The 13,535-nt window shown below is 42.4% G+C and overlaps 1 protein-coding gene across 6 annotated transcripts in view; it reads right to left on the bottom strand.

The window, feature by feature from the left end:
* CRAMP1 (cramped chromatin regulator homolog 1) overlaps positions 1–13,535 on the bottom strand; it is a 47,583-nt gene that overhangs the window by 3,197 nt on the left and 30,851 nt on the right. For 2 of the 6 annotated variants that reach the window (XM_039731822.1, XM_039731823.1), the window contains exons 11-22: positions 12,792–12,966; positions 10,427–10,608; positions 9,687–9,761; positions 8,423–8,504; positions 7,629–7,733; positions 6,804–6,982; positions 6,198–6,266; positions 4,672–4,906; positions 4,191–4,355; positions 3,404–3,549; positions 940–1,100; positions 688–818 (exon numbers count right to left, since the gene is read on the bottom strand). In XM_039731822.1, the coding sequence (XP_039587756.1) occupies positions 688–818; positions 940–1,100; positions 3,404–3,549; positions 4,191–4,355; positions 4,672–4,906; positions 6,198–6,266; positions 6,804–6,982; positions 7,629–7,733; positions 8,423–8,504; positions 9,687–9,761; positions 10,427–10,608; positions 12,792–12,966 (1,705 nt within the window). Of the gene's footprint in view, positions 1–674; positions 1,101–3,403; positions 3,550–4,190; positions 4,356–4,671; positions 4,907–6,197; positions 6,267–6,803; positions 6,983–7,628; positions 7,734–8,422; positions 8,505–9,686; positions 9,762–10,426; positions 10,609–12,791; positions 12,967–13,535 lie in introns of those variants that run through there. The other 4 variants (XM_039731824.1, XR_005630164.1, XM_039731825.1 and 1 more) reach the window with 4 other exon arrangements.

Below are 13,535 nucleotides of genomic sequence, written 5' to 3'. Positions count from 1 at the left end.
CTTTCCTATTTCCTCTCCCAGACAAATCCTCAGTTTTCATGAAGATGACAATATTTACATGTTTCCAGCAAAGCCAAGACTAATTATGACACAGTTTTCCTAGTGTAAGCTCTTTTGCCATGTTTCCAGACCTAACAAGCAGCACGTGTTCTTCAGGGAAAGCAATAAAGCACTCTCCCACTCACAGGGTGAACTGTGCAATGTGCTGAAGAATCTCAAAGGTTAAGAATATGAGTGCAGTCAGGGTAATGATGATGACAATTGTGATGTGATGGGGTTTAAAAGTAGGGGATCCAAGCAGCATGGGAGGAGGTCAGATCAGAGCTCCCCTACCAAACAAGCAAGCAGGTGTGAGCCCTGCTGGAATGGTCAAAGAGCCAAAGGAACAGAGTGGTCTGTAAGAACACAGCATCAAGGAGTGGCAGTGCCCTGGACAGAGTGCAAGAACTTCAGTTTGACTGAATGGTAAAAAGAAGACTGCCAACTAGGACGTGTCAAGATACACAATGGTTCCCCTACCCACACCTACCCTTCATCTTCCACAACTTTCACGGGGATCAGAAAGTATGGTATTTTGATCACTACGCAAACAATAATTAAGAAACAGGAGCTTGTGGCAATCCCATCCCTACTTGAACTGCTTGCTTAGGCTATTCCAAAGTACAAGTCCAGGACTGTCCCACAAACCTGCAATCTTACATTGCTGATGCAGGGACGCACTATCTTCTGTAATGTTATTCCATGTTCTGTTGTTGCCAGCATATTGCACATTCCAGGACTTGCAAGTATTTCTTGAGACCTTTGAAACCAATGCTTCTCTGTTAGAAAGAAGCACACAGGACAGGGATAACTCAGACTCAGCTGTTGCCCTCAAGTTCCAGCTTTGCAAGCTCCAACTTAGCTGAACAGTCTGCACCAGCCTGCTGGTCATTCCCTTACTGTGACAGATCCCCAGTCGGGGGACCACCACCTCCTCCATCAAACAGGATCTCCCTTCGAGTCGGCTCAGGTATTGACAGCTCCTGGGCAAGGTCATTAAACCGAGATATGTAATCTATGCTGTTCTCATTCATCATGCAAGCCAGCTGGGAATCCACCACCTGGAAGAGACAACGAGAGAAGAGATCAGATACATGTCAGTGGCAATTTCATGGAATAACTGAGGTTGGAAGGGACATCTTGAGAGCATTTTATCCAGCCATCTCACTTGAGTAGGGTCAGCTTAGAACAGGCCGCCCTGGACCTTGGCAGCTGTTGAATCATCCCCATGCACAGACATTCCAAAACTCTCTGGGTACCCTGTTTCCATGCCTGATTACCTCAAAATAGATCTCTTGTCTTCAGGTGGAATTTATTGTGTTTCAAATTTTGCTTGCAGCCTCTCATCCTGAGAAGAGTCTGGGTCGCTCGACTTCCTTCCCAGCCTCTCCTCATATGAAAGAGACACTTTATCTCACTTGACCTGAGTTAGAGAACAGCTCTTCTCATCCACAACTAAATGGAAGCTTCTAAAAAATCTAACCATCTATAGTCTCAATGTGTCTTACCTGCTGCAATTTAGCATTAAGATGCACAGGTAGATGATCTAAAAATATTACCTCTACCACAAGAGCTGCTCTCCTGTGCATAACATGGAGGCTTACCCCATTTTCTTCTGAAGGGAGTTGGTAATACTGAGGGCTGCAATGTCACTTCAAAACAATGCAAATACATTATCATACATTTCTTTAATTAGAACACACCTTGGCAACTTCTTACCACCAAGCAAACAGAATCTTCATATTTATGCCAGAAGTGGAGCTGTATTTCAGGTCTGAAGCTGCCAACGTCACACTAAATCAACATGAGCTTGCTGCAGCTCCCAGTTACATGGTCTGTACAGAACCATCTCATTCAAATCCAAAAGGCAATAGAGAAATGACATATTCCTCCCATAAGGGAAAGTCCCCAAGAAATTACAAGTTATGTGATGTTGTACTGAATTTAATAACTACACTGTGGGATAACTGAGAATGGAAGGGATCTGAACAGATCTCTAATTCAACCACCTGCTCAAATCAGATTCACCTATAAGGACAGACCAGCTCACTTGGAGCTTTATTGATGTGAGCCCTGGAAAGCTCTGAAGACAGTCACTGCATAACATCTCTGGGCAACTTGTTTCCCTGCCTGCCTATCGTCAAAGTGAAGTTTTTGTATAGATAAAACAGAACCTTTCTCAGTTCAGCTTTTGCTTGTTTCTCCCACCTCCCATCACCATTCTGTAAAGGGCTTGCTACATCTTCCCAATGACCCCACTGCAGGCATTGGCAGCCAGCAGGATCCTTACCACCCTGAAACCTTTTCTAGGCTGAACAAGCCCATACATCACCCCTTCTTCAGTGCCTGATTCTCCTGGTAAACCTCAGCTGAACTTGCTCTGGTTAATCTCTCTCTCCTATATATTGGGTATTCAACTGGTGACAATATTCTAGGCATGGTCTCACAGCAGGTAGACACTACTACTCTACAGAGTAGAGCACATTAATAATAATTTTGTTCAATATCCTGGCCATGCTCCTGTTAAAAACAGCTCATGGTATCACTGGTCACCTTTGGTTTCACACCTTTGGATCCACCCTGGATCATGCTCAGCTTGTGTCCATCGCCATATCCAGGTACAGCAGAGCTGCTTCCCAGACAGCCAGTCCCCAGCTGATACTGCTGTGGGGTTATTCCTCAGTCCCTTCCTAGGGCGGACTTTGCATTTTCCTTGCTAAGCTGCATCATGTTCCTGCAGCTCATTCTTCCCATCTGTCCCTCTGAAAGGGTGTGTGCCACAGCCTTAAAAACTGCTGGGCCCCATTCTACCCCTTCAGAAGAGTTCAAAACAAAGGGATACCTCTGCCAACAGAGACAAGTAATTCAGCACCACAGAACCTTCTGCCATCCTCTCAGATGATTTGCTATTAGCCACGTCCTACTTCTTCCTTCTGGACCTATTTGTTGTTTTCTACCAGGCTTCCAACTGTATTGTAGCTGCATCACTATTAATCTTGTTCTTATCTTTAGCACTTTCAGTTCTTGCTCTACAAAGGAGGACACACACAACAGAATGATTGAATCCTGCTCTGGCAGAACAAAGGTATATCCAACAGGTGAATATGACCTCCCTCAGCAAAAAAGAACCTGAGATGAAGGCACTCACAGCAGCTTCTCACGCCAGCTCTGGTGTTGGGTAATTATCCTCACATAATTTTACATCTTTCTGTTATGACTGTAATTCTTCTCTACTGAGTTAAAGTGCAGATGTCAAAGCACCTCTACATTTGAAGTATCTCAAGGTCTGAGGGATCGTACCCAGTAACTGTAACTTCCAGCACTGCAAGAGGAAGCAGACGCTGACTGTAATTTGCTGACATACCTCTGCCACATCTGCCAGGGACCGTGACACAAAGGAGTCCCGTGAGTTTCCATCCAGCAGGCTGGGTCCCAGTAAGGAGGTGCCACTGGTGTTCCCAGCTGGAGTTGGTAACATTTTTCGTCCTTTCTCAGGGGAGATGAAACTTGCTACAAAGAAAAGGCATATGGCTAAGTCATTGCACTCAGTTTTCTTAACTGGGAACATAAAAAAGAAGGGCAAGGAAATTCAAAATGGAGGACACATATAAATTTCTTCCATATTTTAAAAATTTGTGTTGCCAGCATCGATACCATCACCACACTGCTAAGAGTAAGGAGACTACTTACACTGGCCCCACAAATTACTGATTAAAAAAGAAAACCTCTCAACAACTAAACCTCAACCAAACCCAGTGAGTGACCTCATGTCTTTGAGATAGTACTTATCAAGCACACAACAAAGTCCGTTTTTTTCCCCAGCAGAGTCAAAGACATCTGTTCATTTTGGCACAACTGTCAAAATGTCTCACCCTAACTGATGAGTCAGGCTCCAAACAGACTACAAGGAACTGCCAAGGAATTACTTGTCCCAAGCTAGTCTAGCAACAGGATCTTTTCAGGAACAGACTTGCAAAGAGAGAGAAAATGTAGGCAACACTGGCAACACTGTGGAAATGAAAGCAACAATTCTACAAATGTCCTACTGGGTTTACAATTTTTCAAAGGATTTGCTTCTGATAAACAATGTTGGGGGTTTTGTTAACAGGAAAACACTTTTTGGTTGCACTTTTCTGCATCTGGACACTTACAGAACAAGCTGCTGAGGGAGGAGTCTGTGGAGTCATTGGGGTACCACTGGGGATCATGGGTGGGAGATGCAATCCAGTTCTGCTGAGGACTACTGGATGGGGATGGAAGACTTTTGGAGCTGTCACTGCCATTCAGCTTTGCAGGAGAGAGAGAAACACCTTCACCTGTAGGCCGATGTCGGGGATCACGAATTCAGTCAATATGGTAAAGTTACAGGACACTGCAACAATTTTTGTTTAGAAAGGAAAAAACCCCAAAACAACGACAATAACCCCCCCACCCCATATTTGCTAGAAAATAAAGGACAGGCACAGAATTTTATTTCCAACAGATGCTTGGAAACAAACAAACAAACGAAAAACAAACCCATAAAAACCTCATAATCCAAGAACTGCTTCCTGGATAAGTTTCTGCTGCTATGTAAGATGTCACAGATTTTTTTAAAGTTGATAGGCAAACCTTAGCTAGTCTTAGACTTACTGTATTGGCCAGAGCTAATGGCTATTTCAATGATAGAATCACTGATCTGAGTGGCAGGTTCGCCTTGGGAAAGCACATCTTCAGGTGGTCCAGGCAGGGAAATATCCAGGAGAGCAGAAACATTGGGAGGAGAGAGCCGAGTACTGGAAGCTTCTGATGAGGGAAGTGGAGGGGTGGACAGACCATTCTGGACAGAAGTCTTGGCCAGTTCTGGCAGAGAAAGAACTGATGTACCCTGTTAAAAAAATGGAATTAAATGTTCATAAATTTCTTAAGAACTCAGAAAACTAAAAAGCAACATTTTGGCTCTTGAGTGTCAGATTAAAACCAGACTTCTAAGGGAAAAAATCCAGTAGACACTATGTCTAAATTAGAGGAATATACTATTTATATAATAAATCTGTATTATTTTAATGGAAAGTACCTGTAAGCATAAACAAATATGCTTCAGCCCATATCCTGCCAAATAATCTGAAAAAAATATGAGTCTGTAACATTCCAAAGAATATTCAAAACAGCCTACATAACAGAACAAGCATAATCTTAAATTTAGCATAATTTTGATATATCTACAAGATAGTTCCCAATATGTATTAACTTGCCTTTGTGTAGGCAAAACCCCTTTTAACTTCTGGAAGAGAATACACGTATTTTAAACTGGTAACTCACATTTATTCACTTTTTGCAGTCAGACTTCTCAAAATTCAACTGATCTTTAAGGAGTCTCATTACCAGTACCTCATCGTAGAACTGTAACATTTTTTTGATGTAGTGTATACGCAGCTGTCCTAAGAGCAAGAACCAGAACCCAAGGCCCTATTGCCACAATAAATGCCTCATAGGTTCATGTCCTAACACCTGCATCATAAAAAAATCTTAATCTCCTATATGCTCTCCAACCAAACTATTTTTTTTCAAATGCAGGCATCACAGGGAGCATGGAAAGCGCTTCCACTGAAGAAAAGAAGTGCCTGTATTCTGGGGCCTAAAAATCCAGCACCAGGTCCTTGATCCCACCAGAGAAAGAGTCTGGGGACAGGATGACAACACTCCTAAAACAGTGACATCACAGTTACTCTTTAAGGATCTGTCTATCTCCTACTGGATCTCTGGAAAGGATGCTGACATTACAATCACACTTTTAGTCATAATAATCCTCCTTTAGCTACATGGAGGCAGCAGGATTGCAAACTGCTGAAATGTCCTATTGTGATGTCTAAAATACACACATAGATATAGCAGAGCAATTATAAACTCCTCCACTCTATTAAGAGATATGTAAAGCTTGTTTGTCCCGCACAGGTCAGGGACTGTCAGCTTCACTTTGATTTTAGGGAATGGCACACACATATATTTAAGCAGCTTTCCTAAATTTCTTTAAACTTCTTCAGATGCTAGGGATTTCATTTCCACCAGACAGTACCAGTGGTGCACAATTACCTAGGAGTATGGAGTTTTAACTAGCAATACCAGTGGTATTTTCACAGAATGTTGCCCATTCCAGAGCACTTCAGCGCACACTGTACCTGGAAGCCATCCTGCTCGGGCCGGGTCGGCAGGCTGATGTATGGCACCCGGCACCCTGCGCCTGAGCCCTGCAAGCACAACAGAAATCACATCAGTGACCAGCTGGAGAGGGAAGGGATAAAGGCCTATCACCATTTATCTGTGCTCTTCATGCTTTCAAAATTGTCCATCAACTTCCTGAGAACATGACATGGACTAACATGTGTCTGGGTCTCAATAAAAGAAACAGCAAGGAGAAATTACAATTTCCATTCCAAATACAATGCCAAAAAGTCCACGTTTTGCGCCAGATTCCCTCCTGAATTTCTGAAATGCCATAATTTCTTTTCAAGCCAGGTTTCTGGATGGCCAAGTTCAATGCTCTGGAATGTGACCAGCTGCAAACCATTTTACAGGATGGAAATGCATTCAATGCATGATGCTTTGATCCCTCAAACCCAAATACAGAGTACCCAACACAGACTGAGTCTCTGCCATGACAGCAGTGTCTAACAGCAAGCCCCAGGAGAAAGCTCACAGAGGAGTCATAATAATACAGCTTTTTTATGCAATGAAAGAACAAGACAGTTAAGCACTTGAAAAAAGCTTGTTTAACAGCCTCTGACCTCCACAGTGGTGATGGAGCCTCCATTCTGATGTGCTACTGCTGGCTCCTGCCCTGTCACTACCGTGGGCACTGCATCTGGTGACAATGGAGACACATCTGGCAAACCATCTGCATCCAGGACAGGCATGGGACTACCAGGGATAATGCCAGCACTTTTAGCTGCCAAGTCAATAGCACCTTGAGTGAGACAAAACACCAAAAAACATATTACAAGCTTCTTCTTCACTTTGTTATGATTCTCTAAAATATGATTTTTTTTAACTTATCCAGAGTGAAAACTCAGCCTATGTAAAAAAGCAGCAATGGTAACAATCTGATCATCTGGGTCAGCTGCTTCTCTGCACCAAGTGTAACACTGCATTTAGATAAAATGTTTAACTTTTCTGCCCTGTTCCAACCTCTTACTAGGTATATGAAAATAGCTGAGAAACATCTCAGTTCCTCTCCCATTCTTTTATCTGTTCTTTTTTGTCCTCCAAATTAGTAAGTATTTATGCAATTTCCAGAAATTTCCTGTGGGTTACTAGAGGAGGTCTAGAAACAATAGAGCCTTATTTTGTTATCTTGCCTCTGACAGCCATGTAGACTCTGTGTAAAAATTGTAGGTTGTTGTAAGGGTCAACCTCACCCAGACCTTTTAAAATCCACTTCAAACATCTGAATGTCTTCTCATCTCAAAAGAATCCCCTAAGTAAAACATAGATGCAGTCACTGTTTTCTCCTCATTAATTGTTCTAATTATGGAACCCACTCTCTACTGTGAGACAGTACCTGCCTGGAGGACACCAGCATGGGTTTTATAGCAGAATTCAGAATAACTTACTAGACAGATGGTTGGTGGCCTGTGTTGGAAGAACTTTGGGCACAATTGGACGAGAAACAGCAGCTTTAGTCAGTGAGGACTGGATTGGCCGAAATGAACTTCTCCCTGGGGGGAAGCATTAATACCTTTCAGGCAAATGAAATCTAACACCTTTAAAGCAGAACACAACACAATTCAATGGAAGCAAATAAATTCCAAACAGCAGCAAGCTGCAGGAATGCAAGTAGTGGAGATGATGGAATAGAGCTAAATTAGTGACGTGAGCTAAGCAGTGTCTTGCCACGGACACGCAACAGCAAGTGCTGCTGTGCTATTGGAGCTGCTCTCATACTGTCGGTGAAGACAACCCTTCAGGTCTCATGCTGGTTTTCATGGGGAATCACCTGTACTACCACTGTACTCAAGAGTAAACCAGCGGAAAAGGACATATGGGCAGTGGATTGCTTATGCTGTATAAAATTTAGACAGTATCCCAGATACTAGGCAAAGGGCAGCATAAAATCTAGATAAATTATTACACCCTACAGAACAAAAATTCCTATCCAAATATTTTACTCCAAATTTCATCTCCCTGTTGAGAACTCCTTGCTCTTCTATAATTTCAATCTTGGGAAATGGAAGAAAAAAATTTTATCAAAAGCACAACTTGCTTCACAATGATCCAGGAGAGCAATTCCATCATCCCGAAGGCTAGTGACACTGTAATTTTGAAAGAGTATTTTCTTCTTTTCAGAAATTACTTTTTTATGCAGTTTTAAGGGACACTTTTCAGTTTGTAGAAGTGCCAGACTCACCTGTAATGGATGAGTTGGATAAGATAGAAAAGGAACAGACATGCTGGGACGGATTTCCAGATGGTCTGGGGAGCAGTGTTCTCTATGTGAGAGAAACAATAAACAATAAACATTGTATAAATTGCAGGAGTTCATGAGACCTTCCAGAATAGCAGAGTACTTCCATAGCATTACTATCATGCACCAGACACAGCAATGTGATCAGTGTGCTCTTGAGAAAAAACCTACAGAAAGGAATGATGTGTTTTCTCTGTGAATTACTAAAATATTTCCACATGGAAAATTCTCAGAGAAATGCTGATTAGAACTATAATCGTCTCTGATTATACTTGCCATGATTTACAAATCTCTCACAGAATTACAGCAGTGATCTAAAGCATGGTACCTAGTCTGTGTACAAACTGATCTGCCTTTAAAATTCAGCAAGTGTAGATGAGAGAGACGTGTACTTGGGAACTCTTAAACACATGGAATTGCCCAGATCTGAAGATCTCAGGATCAAAAACAGCCCAAGAGTAATTTCTGCATCCCCTACTCTTATACAAAACAGAAGAGAAAAAAATGGTATAGTGACACCTGTGAACTTTGTTGTCCCCAGTAGGTTACTATTATTTAGGTTTCAGATTTCTTTTTTCTCACCTGCCTCTGGAGTCCCAGTCACATGTGCCTTTTCCCAGGGTTATCAGAGCAGTCTGAAGGAGGGTAATACCTGACTGTCACCAAAGCACCACAACAACCAGCCATTCCTTCCATACATCTTTTTCCAAGTCCCCCCATTTTTTCCTCAAGAATCACTGTTCTTTCAAAGTTTGTTATGGCTTATTTTACTACAGAGGCTTATATCCACCACAGTTTAACATCCACTACTGAGCAGGAAGCAGGAAAAGGATATAAAGGAAAATTTTGTAGTTAAGAGGGCTGCCAGCACAGGACAGCACAGGGACAACACTGCCTATGCCTCAGTGCCAGAAGGCCCAGGTAGCAGAACCTGCTTCTAGGTTTCAGAAGCTTCTTCCAGAGGCTTTTTTATTTCTCCAAACTACCTTAGGCATTGGACTTCCGCTGTTGTTGATATTCTTCATACAGGGAATGTAACATGGCTAGTTACACTAGAGACTGCAAGTGTTTTTGTTCCTTCATAATTTCAGCTTTATATTTCCAGTGAATGCATGAGGGAAATTCAGGGGGTTTTTTGTCATGTGCAGATTACTACAGCTTTACTGATACTTGGGGAGCAAAACAGGCATTTACACTTTGCTCTGACCTGTACTACCAGCGGCTTCCGCAAGTGCCTGTTCCGTAACTTCCTGGGCTTCGGAAGGAAGAAGTCCGACTGCATCTGGACAACAACAGAAAATGCATTACAAGTATTTTAAGCATCCAGACACAGAATAAATTATATCCCCCAAATTCTTATTTTCAATAGAGATAAATTAAGAATTAACCAAAATACTATTGTTTTGTTTCAGATAGCGCAATATCCTTCCTGCTAGAGTCAGAATATTTTCCACCAAGAATGTATTTTTTCTTCTTTTTTTTTATGGAGATAAAGCTTTGTCCCAAAAAAAAGCCATTTCATTACAAACTACTTCAGCTTCCTAGGGAATTCTTACTGAGATTGTGTACATAAAAATTAGAATTTGACTTATATACAGCAATGAGGCTGTGTTAAAATTAGCTACACATCAGAAGGGGATAAGTTTTTGCTAAATCTAGTGTATGTATTTGCTGGAGCAGCTCAATTAGACAGCAAATAAGTGTCATCAGGCTGTGTGATGGTATTCAGATTTGAATTACCTGAATAGGTAATGTCAGTTCGAAGCACAGTCACATAGTCAAAATCTCACTCATCTCATTTAATACAATGTTAAACTTAAGCATGATAAGCAGCACTGCTTCTCAAGGCAGCCCATACTTTCTGAGGAATTCAGAATCCTTGTGATACCTCCTGGAAGCTGGCTCATGCACACTATGCTGCATTTTCTGTTCAGTCATCTCACTTACACTGATGGTGTCCAGGTGCTGCCGGAAGGTCAGCTCTTCTTCCTTGCTGGGTAGGAACAGCTTCCCATGGCGGCTGTTGGGGGGCAGGGTTGTGGGGACCGCAAACAGCCCACTGTCGGCCTCAGTGCTCCCAGAACTTGAAGGACTAGCCACCAAGAGAGGTCTAGGGAGGTTTCTCAAACCTAGAAGATTTTAACAGCAAATTAAATGAAATTAAGTGAAAACAAAAAGGAAATAACTCTTCAGTAGCTGAAAGATCGTAGAGAGCTGGGACTTAAGGATTCAGGCTTTGTCACCAGCTGTTTCCAAAATCAGGAATCCCTCCATATTTCAATTATCCCACCTGCAAACTGACAGTATTTACCTGCAATGAATACCACTAGTATTCACTTGCTTTGAAATTCTTGGAAGTATGGGATTAAATGAAATTTTACACTACTTAAGAAACTAGAATCGAAGCCTTATTTTCAGCCCTGCATAGACTGTGATAATCAGTTTATCTGTTTGGCTTGTAGGCATACCTGAGGGCCTATCCCAGTAAACAAACCATATCTACCATTTCTTATGGAGGGAAGATAATACAAACACAGAGCCATTTTACAGTGTTTATGATTTATTTACACTCCCCACCACTTCTTTCCCTATAGTAATTTTAAGTACAACCCCAATAAAATCAATCAAAATAAAACAGAGCGGAGATCAATTTACCAAAGACCTTCCCAAAGATGGACTGTTTTCAAAATACATTTGGCACAGTGAAATAATGGTAACTTGTCTCAGTAAAACTTCCCCATTTATGTTTAAGTTTTTAAAAAAATGTGGTAGGATTTCCCTCTGCACACAGCCAGCTTGGATGAAAGCCAGCATTGTTAGCCTGTCACTGTGAGGTAGCCAAGATCCACACACACCGCAGCACCAGTTAACCTGCTCCTGGGTTCACTACTTCTCACAGCAGGGGTGTGAAAAGGACTGCCTAAGAATCACAACTGGTCCCAGTAAGCCCAACACCATCACAAACTTTCCTGAAGTCATAAACATGTGGCAGTAAATGCAATTAGGCTGATGCACAGAACCAAAAGTCTAGGCCTGCATGGCTGAGGCTGGCTGAGGCTCACAGGTTACAGCAGCCATATCTCCTATTAAAGGCAATTCACAATCATTCTCTATCTTATAATCACAGAATCACACAACTGGTTTGGGTTGGAAGGGACCTTGAAGCTCATCTCATTCCACCCCCTGCCAAAGGCAGGGACACCTTCACTATCTCAGATTGCTCCAAGCTCCATCCAACCTGATCTTGAACACTGCCAAGCATCCAGGGGCAGACACAACTTCTCTGGGCACCCTGTGCCAGGGCCTCACCACCCTCACAGGGACAAATTTCTTCCTAATATTTAATTTAAACCTATAGTGGCAAGGTAGCACAGAAAATTTTCAGTAAATATTTATCAACAGATTTTACACTGGGCATTTACTTGTGGGTTTTGTAAGCCGATATTCTCTTGAGATCTCACACCCTGTGCCAGTCAGCATGTACTGGTTCAGGCTGGGAAGGGGTTAATTTTCTTCAGTGGTAGTTTTGGATTTGTGTTGCAAACAGTGCTCCTAACTCAGGGATGCTTTAGTTACTCCTGAGCAGGACTTACACTGGTCAAGGCCTTTGCTGCTCCTCACCCCACACTGCCAGTGAGGGGGCTGGGGATGCATGAGGAACTGGGAGGGGACACAGCCAGGACAGCTGATCCCTGCTGACCACAGTGATATCCCACACCATGGAGGGGGTCAGGCTTAGCATAAGGAGCTGGGGGAAGAAGGAGGAAGGGGGTGGACATTCAGAGTGAGTGTGTTTGCCTTCCCAAGTTACTGTCTCGGGGAGGGTTGAACACCTGCCTGCCCAGGGGAAGCAGGGAACAAATTCCTTGCTCTGCTTTGCATGCAAGACGTTTGCTTTCCCTAATAAACTGCTTTTATTTCAAACCATGAGTTCTCTCAGTTTTATTCTTTCAGTTCTCCCCCATTCCACCAGAGGGGAGTAACTGAGCAGCTGCATGGGGCTGAGTTGCTAGCTGGGATTAAACCATGACACAGCTCCCAAAAAAACCCAAGCATCTTCTCTAAGAGTGACTAAGGAGAATTCTTTGGATTGTGAACTGCATTACTTATGTGCATTGTTATTCAAGATTCAAAGCAGCACTGGACTTAGGACAATTCTAAAGCAAATTAGCACACATCACTGTTCTCAGACAGTGAAGTTTGTAAGAGCAAGAGCACTTTTCCTTCCAGTATTCCATCTCTGGGAAGTTCTCATTATGGTGTGAGGTATTACCAAGTCGATTTCATCAAGCGGATTTGTAGGAATACTCACCTGAGGAGCTGGAAGCAGCACCAGGAGAAAAAGTCTTGTTGCGAAGGGCGGACTGGCTCCGTGCGCAGCCGGGACTCCTGCTGTTGATGGCAATTACCTTTCCCGGGGGAGTCAGGGCCTGCTCCTCCTGAGCAGGCTTTATAGGTGATGTGGCAATGGAGCTCATCTCGGGCGTCTGAAAATGCACATTAAATTAGCATTTTGTGCTGGTACAACAAATGTATTGTCAAACTCACTGTACTTAGGAAGACTTAAAATTAAAATCTGACATACTACAATACCTTAAAGTACTGTAAGCAAAACCTCCTAGTGGCTGTGAGGGGGCAGCTGAAATTACCTTCCTGCCCATTTAGCATTGTTGGATTTCACCAATTCAATACATTAATTTATGTTACAATCGGGTTAACACTCAACAAGCTTCACGCAATATGCTGGATTCACCGTGGGATAGAAACAAAGAAAAAAAAAAGGTGTTGGTTTTAATTCAGTGCAAAGCTATTTTTCATAAACTCCATACAGAGGGCTGCTCTGGTGAGAAATACATCTGGACAAAAACACTTTAATTCTCTTAATCAAGCAGAGTTTTGAATTTTTTCCCTTCCCTTTTCTTTCACACTGTAACACAGCACTAACAAGAGACATATATGCTTCAATAACTTTACAGGCCTATCCAGTTGTTTCATTAAGTTGTTTAAACTGTTTTCTAGAAAACTCTCCCTTTTTAAGGAATCTATGTGTAATCAC

Source organism: Passer montanus, unplaced genomic scaffold (assembly GCF_014805655.1).
Source record: "Passer montanus isolate IOZ18808 unplaced genomic scaffold, ASM1480565v1 scaffold8, whole genome shotgun sequence".
Lineage (NCBI taxonomy): Eukaryota > Metazoa > Chordata > Aves > Passeriformes > Passeridae > Passer > Passer montanus.
Note: the sequence above shows the minus strand (reverse complement) of the source record. Positions and strands in the feature narration are given on the sequence as shown.